The following is an 11,799-nucleotide window of genomic DNA, read 5'->3' on the forward strand; positions in this document are numbered from 1 at the left end:
GGAAGGAGGGAGTTGCGGGGCATGAGAGAGAAATGTCAAAGGTGGAAGGTGGGGCAGATCAAGGCCCCCATGATGAGGGAGGGATGGGGCAGGGGGAGGGGCAGAGGGCTCTGCCCAGCCAGGGCAATGAATGGGACCTGGGTCAGGGAGTGAGATGGAGTTGCAGGCAGCTTGTCCAGGGGGTGTGGGGAGGAGGAGAGGCTCTCTGCCACTGCATGCACCCCGCAGGAGAGGCATGGGGAGGGCTAGTGCCCCACCCCAGATTTGTACACAGGGAGAATGCGGGCTGCTCACCGTAGACTTGGGGCTATCTGCCCTGTCTTTCCCTTGGGAGCCCCACACTGGCTGTGCACCCCCTGCCCGCCCGACAGCAGTGTCGGGTGGGCAGGGGAGGCGCGGTTGGTGTGGGGCCCCCAGGGCAAAAGCAGCAGTGTAAACAGCCTACAGCCTGCATCCGCCTTCGCCCTGCTCAGCTCGGCTCCAGTTCAAAGAATTCCCATGGTTAAAAATGGTGGTAGCAGCGATTGAACTAAAGCTCATTCAGTGAGCTTTAGTTCAAGTGCTCCCACCGCCATTTTTAATTACTGGGACTCTGACCCCATGAACGAGCCACCTGTGGCTCTGTCCTGCTCCCTGCCCTGGCCCCAGGGTCCTATTCACTGCTCTGGCTAGGCAGCACCCCCAGCTCCTGCCCCTCTCCCTCCCTTACTGTGGGGGCCTCAAACTGCCCCCCTCCCCAACTCCCCACAGACTTACCTGAAGGAAGCTGCTCTCCATGCTGCCCAGCTGCATTCCTGTAAATCAGTTAGTGGATCAGTATCAGCCGATATAGGTGGTTAATAATCAGCTATTGGTATCAGCCGAGAAAATCTTTATTGGTGCACCTCTAGCTCAAATAACAAAAGTTACCACAAAACACAACTGTCTGCCTTATTAGCAGCCTTAGCAGAGAGATCTAAATCTGAATAGTCAAAAGTGGCATCCATGACTCCATTCTCAGGGACTGTCACACCTTGAGCGCGTGGTCCTATTGCAATTCAAGTTTATCTCTGAAAAAGCTGAGGTCCTGAGAGAAACAGAAGCTTGTATCATGAAACAATTCTGGAATATCTAAAGTACTGTTTACTGTGCAAGTTAACTAGAAATGTTATTTACAAGTTAAACCAGGACTACAAACTCCAGTCAACCCCTAGATGTGGCCCCTGAAAGCAGGGCAACTTGGAGGAAGTTTGTCACCTGTACTGGTGATATTTACATAGAACTTCACAATCCAGGAATGTAAACTTAGCAACTTTCATTAGTGTTAAATTAGAGAAAGAAGAGACTTTCACAGAGAAAGAATGAACAGATACAACATTTATCACACATTATTCAATGTCCATACCTACTGTAATGAACAGAGTGAGTTCATGCCCTGAAGATGTTTTGCATCTGTCTATAGTAGAGGCTCTTTCTTGCACAGGTATTCGAGGCAAAAAAACACAACATAGAACAGTGGTGTTCAACCTCCGACCTCAGGGCTGGAACTGGTCAGCAGAGCCCATGTCATCCAGCTTGTGGGTCTCCCCATGGGTCCAATGGAGGAGCAGTAGCAGTGATAATTGTTCCCACAGCTGTGGCAATTAATGCTGCCACTGCTCTCCCATTGCCAAAGTTCTGGACCTCTAGGGAGCCCCACAGCCCAGATGGCATGGTCCCACATGCTGTATCACACCAGCATGTGGTAACGCCACAGCCTGATCCAGAGCCAGCATGTGGGGTCAGGACATGGCCTGCACTGGCACACCAGACTATACCCACAGACTGATTCTGTATGCTGACCCTGCACTGGATCCTGTCTTGTACAAATCATTTGGCCTGCAGGGCCAGAGAGTTTGAACACCACTGGCATAGACAAAGCATCACGCAGGCAAGTTAGGAAACTTTTCTGTCCACCCAGAAATTCTAGTAACTTTTTAACAAGGAAGTTTAAATGTAGCTGCAACCAATGTAGCCCTAAAATATATGCTGTACCACTGCATACTGGCTAATGCTAACCCCTAAAAGTGAGAAAGAGCAGATGCTTCCTTCTGGCCTAACGAACATTCCTAACTTTTATGGGAAAGGTATGTTCAGTCCTTAATGACTTAATAATAAATTACATTAGAACAAAAGGAGAAAGGACAAAGGTCTAAATTTTCAAAAGCTTAACACTGATGTCAGGAGGAGTTAGACAACTTTAACTACCCTTGAGGATCTGAGCCTAAGCATAGTTTAGAGGAAAGTCAAACAACAGTGTAGCTGAAATACAATATATAAAATAATAAATGGTGTACAGAAGGTAGACGGTCCTATTTATTTTCTTTTGATATAGGAGCAACGGAACAGCTGAAAGAAAGCCAGCTTAACACTGACAGAGGAAATCATTTTATACAATGCTCCATAGACTAATGTCTACCTAAAAATCATACTTTGGATTTTACTAACCATGGCTGATGTTTCTCTAGATAATCAGATGTTACAGGTATTTTAACAAACATTTCAAAAACAATTTTTTTAAAGAAATGAACGTTATCCTTTGTACAGTATGAACCAGTTGATTGGCATCAGAGAAACTGTCCTATCAGCATATTTTCCATGATTGGAATCTTCAGATTTTTTTACATGTTCCTCTAAAGCAGGGGTGGTCAATCTGTGCTAGACGTGACACAGTAGGCACATGAACCTTGGGTGCTGCAGAATGGAGGTAGGGAGCTGAAGCTTCTGCCCTCCTAGAGTAGAATAGGGACAGGACACTGCTGCAAGAAGAGATGTCAGGTGTCATTGACAAAAGCCAGGCTAACCCTTTCTTGGCTTGGCAGCCACTGACAAATTTAGGGCTTTGAAGCCTTGCTTGCCATAATAAAAGGTGCAGCAATTGCAGAGACAAGGAAAGGTTAATCTGGCTCTTGGCAATGATGCACACTTCTTTACAGCAACATCTTGCCTCTGTTCTGCTCCATGCAACCAGAGGCTTGAGTCCCCCTGTAACAGGTGCCAGGCCCCGGGGTGGCTGTGATACTCCCTGGTGGCCATACAACTCCTACCCTGCTGCAGCTCCTCAGGTATTCTCCCCCTTCTCCTTCCTGCCATACTTTGATGTAGTTACTGGTTTCTGAAAAGGGAGGCTGCCCCAGAGTGAGCTTTTGCCTAGTATCAGTCAGTGGGTGCCTCTCCGACCCAGTCTACACCGCCCTCCCCCCTCAGCTTGCCCTTCAGGTGCTGAGTAGGGACCGTCCAGCCTGTCTGTGCCCAAATGCACTAACTGCCTTAAGGGTTCATTTCACTGCCTCCAACCCTCCCTACAGCCATACCCACACCTTCTGCAGATGTTAACAGTTAATTATTCAGCGGGTACTTTGCACCAGTACAGCATCAAGACTTCACACCCTTCTTGGGGCCTCAGCCTCTTCAGCTTCCACCCCTTTCCTCTAGCTCTGTCCTTTTGTCTAGGCCCACTGTCTTGGACCCGACTCCTGGGCTCCAGTCCGTCTCTGCACTTGTCAGGTGCTGTGTCCCTGGCTTCAGCCCCTCTCTAGGGGCTACTTTGTGTAAGCCTGCTCCATGTCTTGAGCCCCTAGCCCTAACACAGCTCAAAACACCCAGGTGTCTCTGGCACCCTGCTGTGGGTTAACTACAGTGTACCCCTTGGGTGCCCCACTGTGGCTTCCTCACGTTCCCTTACAGCCACATACCCAGTCCACTGGTGTAATTAGTAACAAAAAAAGTAAACTCACTGGTTGTAATGAAAACTAACCCCGCACTGGGTCCAAACATGAACCCCAGTTCACTGGCTGTACCACAAACTTCGCTGGGTTATATTCCATCACTCCTCAGCACCTTACTTGTAATCCCAGGGCAGTTTTAGCTGTCAGCCATGCACTCCTCTGAAGCCTTCCTGGGTAGAGGCGCTTCCCACTTCACCTGCAGGGCCAGACTGACTGTCTTTTCTCCTAGTATTGGATTTATGTGCCCTAGAGCACTGCCCCTTCCAGTCAGGTGACCCTAATTAAGCATAAGTTTCCCTTTGGGCTTGATGGTTGGCCTGCTTGCTGTGGTGCAGCTAGCTCATGCTCAGCTACCTGCTACAAAATTTCCTTAAAGGAGGAAGTAAAGGAGCCCCTGGCTCCCTGTTACACCTCCCACCCCCACCTTCACTCCAGCACTTCAAAGTGCAAGCTATCAGGAAAGCCACTGGAGGGGCAGGGATCAGAGTAGCACTGAGGGAACGGGGCTTGACTTGTGGTCTGTCTGCCAATAAGGCAGGCCACCACTGCTCTAAAACATCTGGAAGTGGTCATTTCAGAGACACAAAATTACACAAAATAGCAGATATCTGCTCTGCTATGGCAGTATTTACATTCAAATTAGCTATGCTTTATCAAAAAAATTGTAGGGGGAAAAAACCCTTTAGCTAAAGATTACTGAAGTAAATAGGAATCTTTAGGTTTTAGATCAGAACTTTAGACAACATCAGCTGATGATGTAAGTAAAGCATCTTTTAATAAAAATAAATAGTTTGTTATATTCAAGCCGATGAGCATGATGTCAAATAGTTGTGCTTGTTTCCTTTTGATGTCATCACTGAGCGCAGAGCACACAAGCAAATTTGGAGACAAAACGATTCCAGGCAGAGACAGAATGTTCCCTAGTTATATCATAAAAAGATGTGATCTCTTCAAAGCTATCTGCTGTTCTTGTTGAAACACATGGAAAGTGCAAGATGGCAAAAAGGAAAAGCAATCCAGAATGAAAGCTGTTTTTAGAATGCACAGTGCCATTATTTCAAGATGAAAAATTGGAAGTATGCATCTCAAGCTTCAAGTACAAAATCCAAGAACAATGAGGTGACAACAGATCATGTCAGACTTGCAGCGAAGTGTTTGCCAAATAAAATATTTTAGACTTTTAAATTAGAATAATAGTTTAACACTAAGACTATGCATCTTCAAATAGTTTGAAATCGCATAGCAGCATTCTCTTTCAGGCCCCTGGTCCATGATCCTGCATGACATTTTCCAGTTTAGAATAATGAAGTTGCCTAAAAAAACTACCATATTTATTCGCATACCATACACGCCTTTTATCCAAAAATTGGAGATGGAAAACTGGAGTGCGTGTCTTGAGGAGACTGATTTTTACAGGGGCTGAAAGATCTAAGTGTGTGGAGCTAGGCTAAGGAGGGGAATCCTGCCCTTTCTCTCCACTTCCTTGCTGCTGCCCAGCAGATGATATTATGGCAACAGCTACAGGTTTAACTCTCTCACAGCTGCAGCTGAATTAAGGCTCTTACAGTGTTCTGCATACAACTAGACTCTAGCTGAGAGAGATAATTCCATAGCTGGTAAAGTAGCTGTCCTATTTGGAAGCATGTGGTATGAAAATAAATGAGATATGTGGAAAAGCTGTCAAGGTTAAGAATATATTTAGGGGACCTGTCCACACACCACTTGTAAATTTCAGTTTCACTTTATGAACTTTATGGCTTAGGCCAGGGGTAGGCAACACTTTTGGCCAGAGCGCAGAAAAAAATGCAACATTTACCTTGTAAGATGCCAGACGGCCAGCATGCTAGAAAAACAAAACCGGGGGCAAGGCGTACATGGGAGGATGCACTGCATATTAATATAGTTAATAATCATAAAAATTATTTTTATGGTAAATATCAGATTTTCTAAAAATTCTAAACCTGGTGACAATAAATAAAACTTAATATACTACCTTTGTCCTTGTGTATTCTTTTCTGTTAAGCAAGTTGTGATGAGAGAAAAAAAAAAAGAGAAAGGAGAGGAGAGAGATAGAGAAAAGGTAAAGAAAGAAAAAAGAAAGAAAAGAGGAGAGAAAGAACAAAGATAAAAGGGGAGAGAAAAAGACGAGAGAAAAAGCAGAGGAAAAGTGAAGAAAAAAAAGGAGAGAGAAAAAAGAGAAGACAGGAGAAAAGAGAAGAGAGAAAAAAGGGGGGAAAGAAAAGAAGAGAAAAAGACAAAAAAGAGGAGATAGAAAAAGAGGGCAGAAGAGAGAAAGAAAAAGGGAGAAAAAAGAGAAGAGAAGGAAAAGAAGGAAAAAAGAGAGAGAAAAAGGGAGTGTCCTTTTCCACCAACATGTCTCACCACTACCAGCTACGGGTTGGACCCACTGATCCAGGGCAGCATCCATCAGAGGGAGTCAGTGACACACCAGCAGCAGCCACCAGAGCCAGGGTGCTCAGGTCTCATAGACAGTCCTGGAGTAGGGGAAGCCTGGGCCCGGGGCTGGGAGGGAGGGCCTGGCCAAGGCTTGGGCAGGTGGAAGCCCCATCCTACCCAGGGTTGGGGGGGATGGGTGCAGTATCAGGGCGCCGAGCGCTGGATCCAGGTGGTGCAGAAAGAAGCAAATGCAGGGGGAGGCACTGCAGGCAGGTCAGGTGGACATGTGGGGATGCCCAGTGGCACCTGAGGTGTGGCCTGGCCCAGCCTGTGCAGCTCCGTGGGGATGGGCTGCAGCTGCCCTGCCTGCAAGGGGATGACACCTGGCTGGGGCAGGATGCTGGGCTCTGGTGGCTCCCAGCTCTGAGCTTGGCCTCCCTGTGTGCTGGGCGCAGTGCGAGCAGGGTGGATCCACCCCTGGTGCAAGGGCCTGACCTCCAGAGCCCTCTAGGCCCTGGGAACAGCCACCACAAATGACACTTAGGACTGAGCCAGCTGGGAGCCTGCAGCACAGAGGCCCTCCACGGCACCTGCCCTGGCCCCTGGAGGGCAACTGCAGGTGGGCAAGGCTAGGGCAGCCATGGCAGCTGTTCTAAAGGCCCACAGCCACACCCTTACACTGGGGTGCCTCCACCCTGTTTGACCTGTGCCCGGCATGCAGGGAGGCCAAACCTGGAGCTGGTAGCACCTTGAGCCTGGCATCCTGAGCCCACAGAGCCCTCAGGCAGCCCCACTTCCCACTCAGCCCCTGCCTTCCCAATGGCCCAGCCAGGCTGGCCTGCCCACAGCACCTTCCCCCACACCTGCTTCTCTCTGCACTGCCCAAACCCTGCCCCAAGCATCCAGCCCTAGGGCTTGGCACCCCGGTGCTACCCCTACTTGAGCGGGATGGGACATCTGCCTGCCCAATGTCCCAGCCAGACCCAGGGCTCACTTACCTGCTGGGAGCCTCCAGCATAGCAGCTCTGCCCCCGTGAAGCCCCCTCCAGGGACTGGGCTGGGCTAGGCTGGGGGTGCAGCCCAGGGACAGGGGGCAGAGTCAGCTGAATATAGACTGTGTCCCTGCCTGTGTTCTCCTGACTCCACCCCAAGTGCCTGCTGCAGTGCTGGGACCTGCAGCTGCTTGGGAGAGCCTGAAGCAGCAACTTAAAAAAAAAAACAACGCATATATATATTAACAATTTCCTCACATACCTCCTGCCTCCTGGGGAAAACGTCTCCATGCACCACTAACTGGCATGCATGCCAGGGCTTGCCTATCCTAGGCTTAGACTCTCTTATTGTAGACTTGTATCAAGCTTCTGGTGGAATAAAAGCAAAATAAACCAGATTTTTAAATCTCGCCTGCAGGTAAGTGGTCATTAAGGGAGAGACTAACCAGTGAGTTACCTTGGTCAGATAAATAAAGTTTGAAGTTGACCGAGAGGACACTGAAGTTACAAAACCATATCTCCCCAGAGCAGGCCACTCCAGAGGCATGTTTTATTGGCAAATTTTCCATGGGAGACCTGGAAACATGAAAGGACAATGACCAAATCCCAAAGGGCAATCAAGAGCAGTGAGGAAACTTAAGCATGAAATGGCATACAAATACTTTGTGTTTTGCCTGAGACACTATATCTTGCTCTGTATAAAGAGAAGAGTAACGTTTTTAAATTGCTTAGCAAAGTCTATCTTACTGGTTTTGACAATGGTATCATACCTTTGAAATCCTCCAAAAAACAAACAAGTCTATGTTCTAGAATAAACTGATTTTTAAATACACAAAGGTCAGTCCCAAGATAATCCCTACTTTTCCCTCAGCATAGTAATACCAAAAAATATTAAATTTGCACAGAAAATTGTACATTATCATTGAAAAGTCTTATTTGTTCTAACAGTCTCCTGTGTAAATGGCTTTTCTCCACTGGGGAAAAGGATACGTAATCTGACATCGTATGTGGGTCAATCAGAAAGTATACCTATTAATTTTGACCTCCTATCCAAGCCGTGGACACAGAGCACATTCAACTTCTTGCCTGGAAGGGTGGGTTGACAATAGACTACGATGTCTATGTCTAGACCCAGAAGAAACTGAAATATCACATGTGAAGACAGAGACATGTCTGAGGTGCTCCTGCACGATAACCCTTGACTATGCTTCATGGGGGCAAAAGCTGTTGTAATCTCACTGCTGGATCAGCTATAATGCCCCATCCTCCATACAACCTGGAGAATGAGGGATAGACCATGAGGGTGACATTTCTGGGATGACAGCAAAGTGATGGAGGCTGTGGAACACTGGCTTCAAGCAGAAACAAGGACAACATTAGGATACAATTTTGGGATATATGCCTTTGTTCACCAGTGGAAAAAGGCCATCAACAGAGGAGGTTACGTTAAAAAATGCATATATTCAGCAATGATGTACACTTTTTCTAAGCAAACTGAATATGTTTCTAACAATATTGGGCTGAGGAAAAAAAATAGGCATCATAGTCTCATTTTTCCTCATGTTTCCTTTTCAATCTCCTTCCATCCATGGTTTTCAAGGCAGAATTCAGGGGGTTTTGGGTACTGTAACTATGAATTTCAATTTTTTATGTATTTTAAAGTTTAACCTTCAGTGTGAACTTCTTGGAATTATATTTCAGGTTTCTGATACAACGATAGCATCCTCATAACGCAGTATATCCTTTGCTGCTTGCACACATGCACACACCCACACCCACTGAAATTCTATATTTTTTTTTCACAGAAAACTGGACTCTTGGTCAGTAATACATCACCCCAAAAATTAAATTAGTACAAGGTTATGAATCACAAGAAGAGAGCTGTGAAACTGTAGATCCCCATTTATTCACTATGGTCTACCTACTCCACAAGCAAGCTTTCCTCAAGCAAGCTAACAGTTCTTTACTTAATACTACCCCTGGGCAATCTGCTTGACAAAAAAAAATCCACCATATTCAGTCAGAGGGATATTAAAAACACTGTCCCCATAGAAAAGCCAACTGCTCAGCTAAAAAACCTAAATAAATCCCATTCACCTAAATGAAACAAGGCAGTGCAATTAATATCCCTACCCCACTGCAGCAACCACCTGGTGCATCTCAGTTTCACTCTTAAAACAGCAAGTGTCTATCCCCTATGGCTGCACAGAGTGGGGAGCAACTGAAGCCTATATGGCTCTTGTCAGGTACTACAAAAGCACCAAGATACAGGACAGGCCTGTAGCCTCTTCTCAGTTAGTCCAACAGGCTTTTCTCTTGGAAAAGGGGCACCTATGCATTGAAATAAAATGCAAATCAGTGGTTCTGAAAAGGGCATTCCTGCTGCTTTCTGGTCTGGCTCCATAAGCCCGGCCTGGAAACAGAGGCACATAGACATCTCCCACTCACCACCTGGGGGCAGAAAAAGTGCAGCAGCCCAGATAAAAAGTAAGCAAGTTGAGACTTCAGAATAACGGTTCTCAACCAGGGCACAACTAAACTCAGGAAAGTTATGGAGAAGTGCCTTTAGTCAAAAAAACAGCTGAAAACTACTGATGTAGATAACTGTCAGAGGAAAGGACAAGCCTAGAAACTGATTGTGGCAACCAGGAAATTTCTAAAGAAACACTGAGTTCTTGGCCCTACTACATCCTCCACCCCCATCTGGGGCTTCAGGTGTTTCCAAAACCTTTGGCAGGCATCTCACTTGCAGGCCCAAGCCTGGAGGTCTGGGGTTCAAATGTCCCTGTGTTTTGCTTGCTCTCAGCTGTAAGGCCCCAGGGAGAAGTCTCCCAGCTCCACAAAACGGGCTTAAAGCAAGACTGTCCCAACTCCAGCAGCTAGGTAAGAGGTTAAATTACCTTGGCAGGTACTAGCCCCTGCCAGGAGAGCAGTCTTCCTCCATGTGTCTAGGAAGACTGCCTGCGTGGTCACAGTCTTTCCCTTGCCAGGCCAGGATAGACTGTGATTGAGCTGAGCCTTCAAGCAGTCGAGAAGCAATACCCAGCATTTCCTACGGCGGCACTAGCGAGCACTGTGTGACGGGGACGCTGCGAGCTGGGCTGGAAGGAGAGGCCCTGGCGGCGCAGCTAGAAAGGGCCATTCCCGCGCTCCCCGTCGCCCCCAACCAGCCCGGCGCTGAGACTGCCTCGGGCCAGAGGCCGGCTCCTAGGCCGCCCGCGCGGCGTTCCCGCCCCACAGACCCCGCACAGCCCGAGCGCCGGGCCCTCCCCTGTCTCTGCCGCCCGCGGGCCGGAGAGCTCTCGCCACCGCGCTGAGCCGGTTACCTGGGAGACGCGGGCGCGCGACAGGGCGCGGAACAGCCGGGCCCGCGCCGCCATGGGGCAGGTGGGACCCCGCGCTCCAGGCCACGCCTGCGCACTGTGGTGCAGCCGCCAGCCGGAGGCGGAGACTGAAGCGGGGACGACCAGACTGCCGCACCCCCAGGTGGGCGGAGCCTGCGGCGGAAGTCAGCGACCCGCGCCAGTCTCGCCATGCTCCCCGGCGGCTCTTGGGAGCCTGAGGCTGCAAAACTCGGAATCTGGTGGGTATTGCGGGTTTGTCACCTGCGCGTGCACCTCCCGGTGGCATTTCCAGAGCGGGGCCCTCGGAGAAGATCAGATATAATGTTAGTAGAAGATATTAAGAGGCATGAAACAAAAATAACAACAATAAAGAACGACCTCAGCCAGGGTGAGAGTGTCGTGACAGCCTTTGAGGGCCGCCCCTGGGACGGAGGAGGTCAGGGGTGTAAGTTTGAGGAGATAAGAAGGCAGGCTCTGTCTTTCCCAGAGCGAGCGGGATGCCTGGGAAGCGAAGTAGGTCCCCCTGGGGTGGCTGCAGCAGCTCCTCCCTTCCAGTGGCCGCTGCTGGCTGAGCCAGGCCCTTGGGCCCACGAGGGTGGAAGCAAGGTGCAATAGGATATGTTGGGGTTGTGAATATGGGGCTCCCTTGCTTCCACAGTTTTGGGCAGAAGGGCCAGGCAGGATGCAATTTGTTGGTAGGTGCCCATGGGTCAGATGAAAGTGCCTGCCGAGCACGATTTGGCTCACGGGCCATATTTTACTTGCCTCTGATCTAGAATGATCTATCCCTTGTTCATTACTACCATCCCTGACACAGAATCATAGACTCACAGAAAGTGAGGGTTGGAAGGGACCTCAGAAGGTCATCTAATCCAACCCCCTGATCAAAGCAGGACCATCCCCAACTAGACCATCCCAGCCAAAACTTTGTCTAGCTGGGTTTTGAAGACCTCCAAGGATGGAGCTTTCACCACCTGTCTGGGTAACCTGTCCCAGGGTTTTATTACCCTTCTAGTGAGAAAATTCTTCCTAATAGCTAACCTAAGCCTTCCTTGCTGCAACTTAAGCTCTTTGTTCTGTCATCTGCCACCATTGAGAACAGTTTAGCTCCATCCTCTTTCAAACCCCACTGTAGGTATTTGAAGGCTGCTATTAAATCCCCTCTCAGTCTCCTCTTCTCCAGACTAAATAAGCTCAGTTCCCTCAGTCTTTCCTCACAAATCATGTCTCCCAGCCCCCTCAACATTTTTGTTGCCCTCCACTGGTCTCTCTCTCCAGATGTGGCCTCACCACTGCTGAATAGAGGGAATTAATCACTTC

General features: G+C 48.5%; 1 protein-coding gene across 4 annotated transcripts in view; it reads right to left on the reverse strand.

The window, feature by feature from the left end:
• Nucleotides 1-10,570, reverse strand: part of WARS2 (tryptophanyl tRNA synthetase 2, mitochondrial) — a 131,138-nt gene extending 120,568 nt beyond the window's left edge. The window contains exons 1-2 of one of the 4 annotated variants that reach the window (XM_019527332.1): nucleotides 10,462-10,522; nucleotides 7,593-7,711 (exon numbers count right to left, since the gene is read on the reverse strand). In XM_019527332.1, the coding sequence (XP_019382877.1) occupies nucleotides 7,593-7,682 (90 nt within the window). In that variant the 5' untranslated portion in view covers nucleotides 7,683-7,711; nucleotides 10,462-10,522. Of the gene's footprint in view, nucleotides 1-756; nucleotides 795-7,592; nucleotides 7,712-10,461 lie in introns of those variants that run through there. The other 3 variants (XM_019527335.1, XM_019527333.1, XM_019527334.1) reach the window with 3 other exon arrangements.
• Nucleotides 10,571-11,799: the final 1,229 nt, after the last annotated feature.

Source organism: Gavialis gangeticus, unplaced genomic scaffold (assembly GCF_001723915.1).
Source record: "Gavialis gangeticus isolate Ggan-Ray unplaced genomic scaffold, GavGan_comp1, whole genome shotgun sequence".
Lineage (NCBI taxonomy): Eukaryota > Metazoa > Chordata > Crocodylia > Gavialidae > Gavialis > Gavialis gangeticus.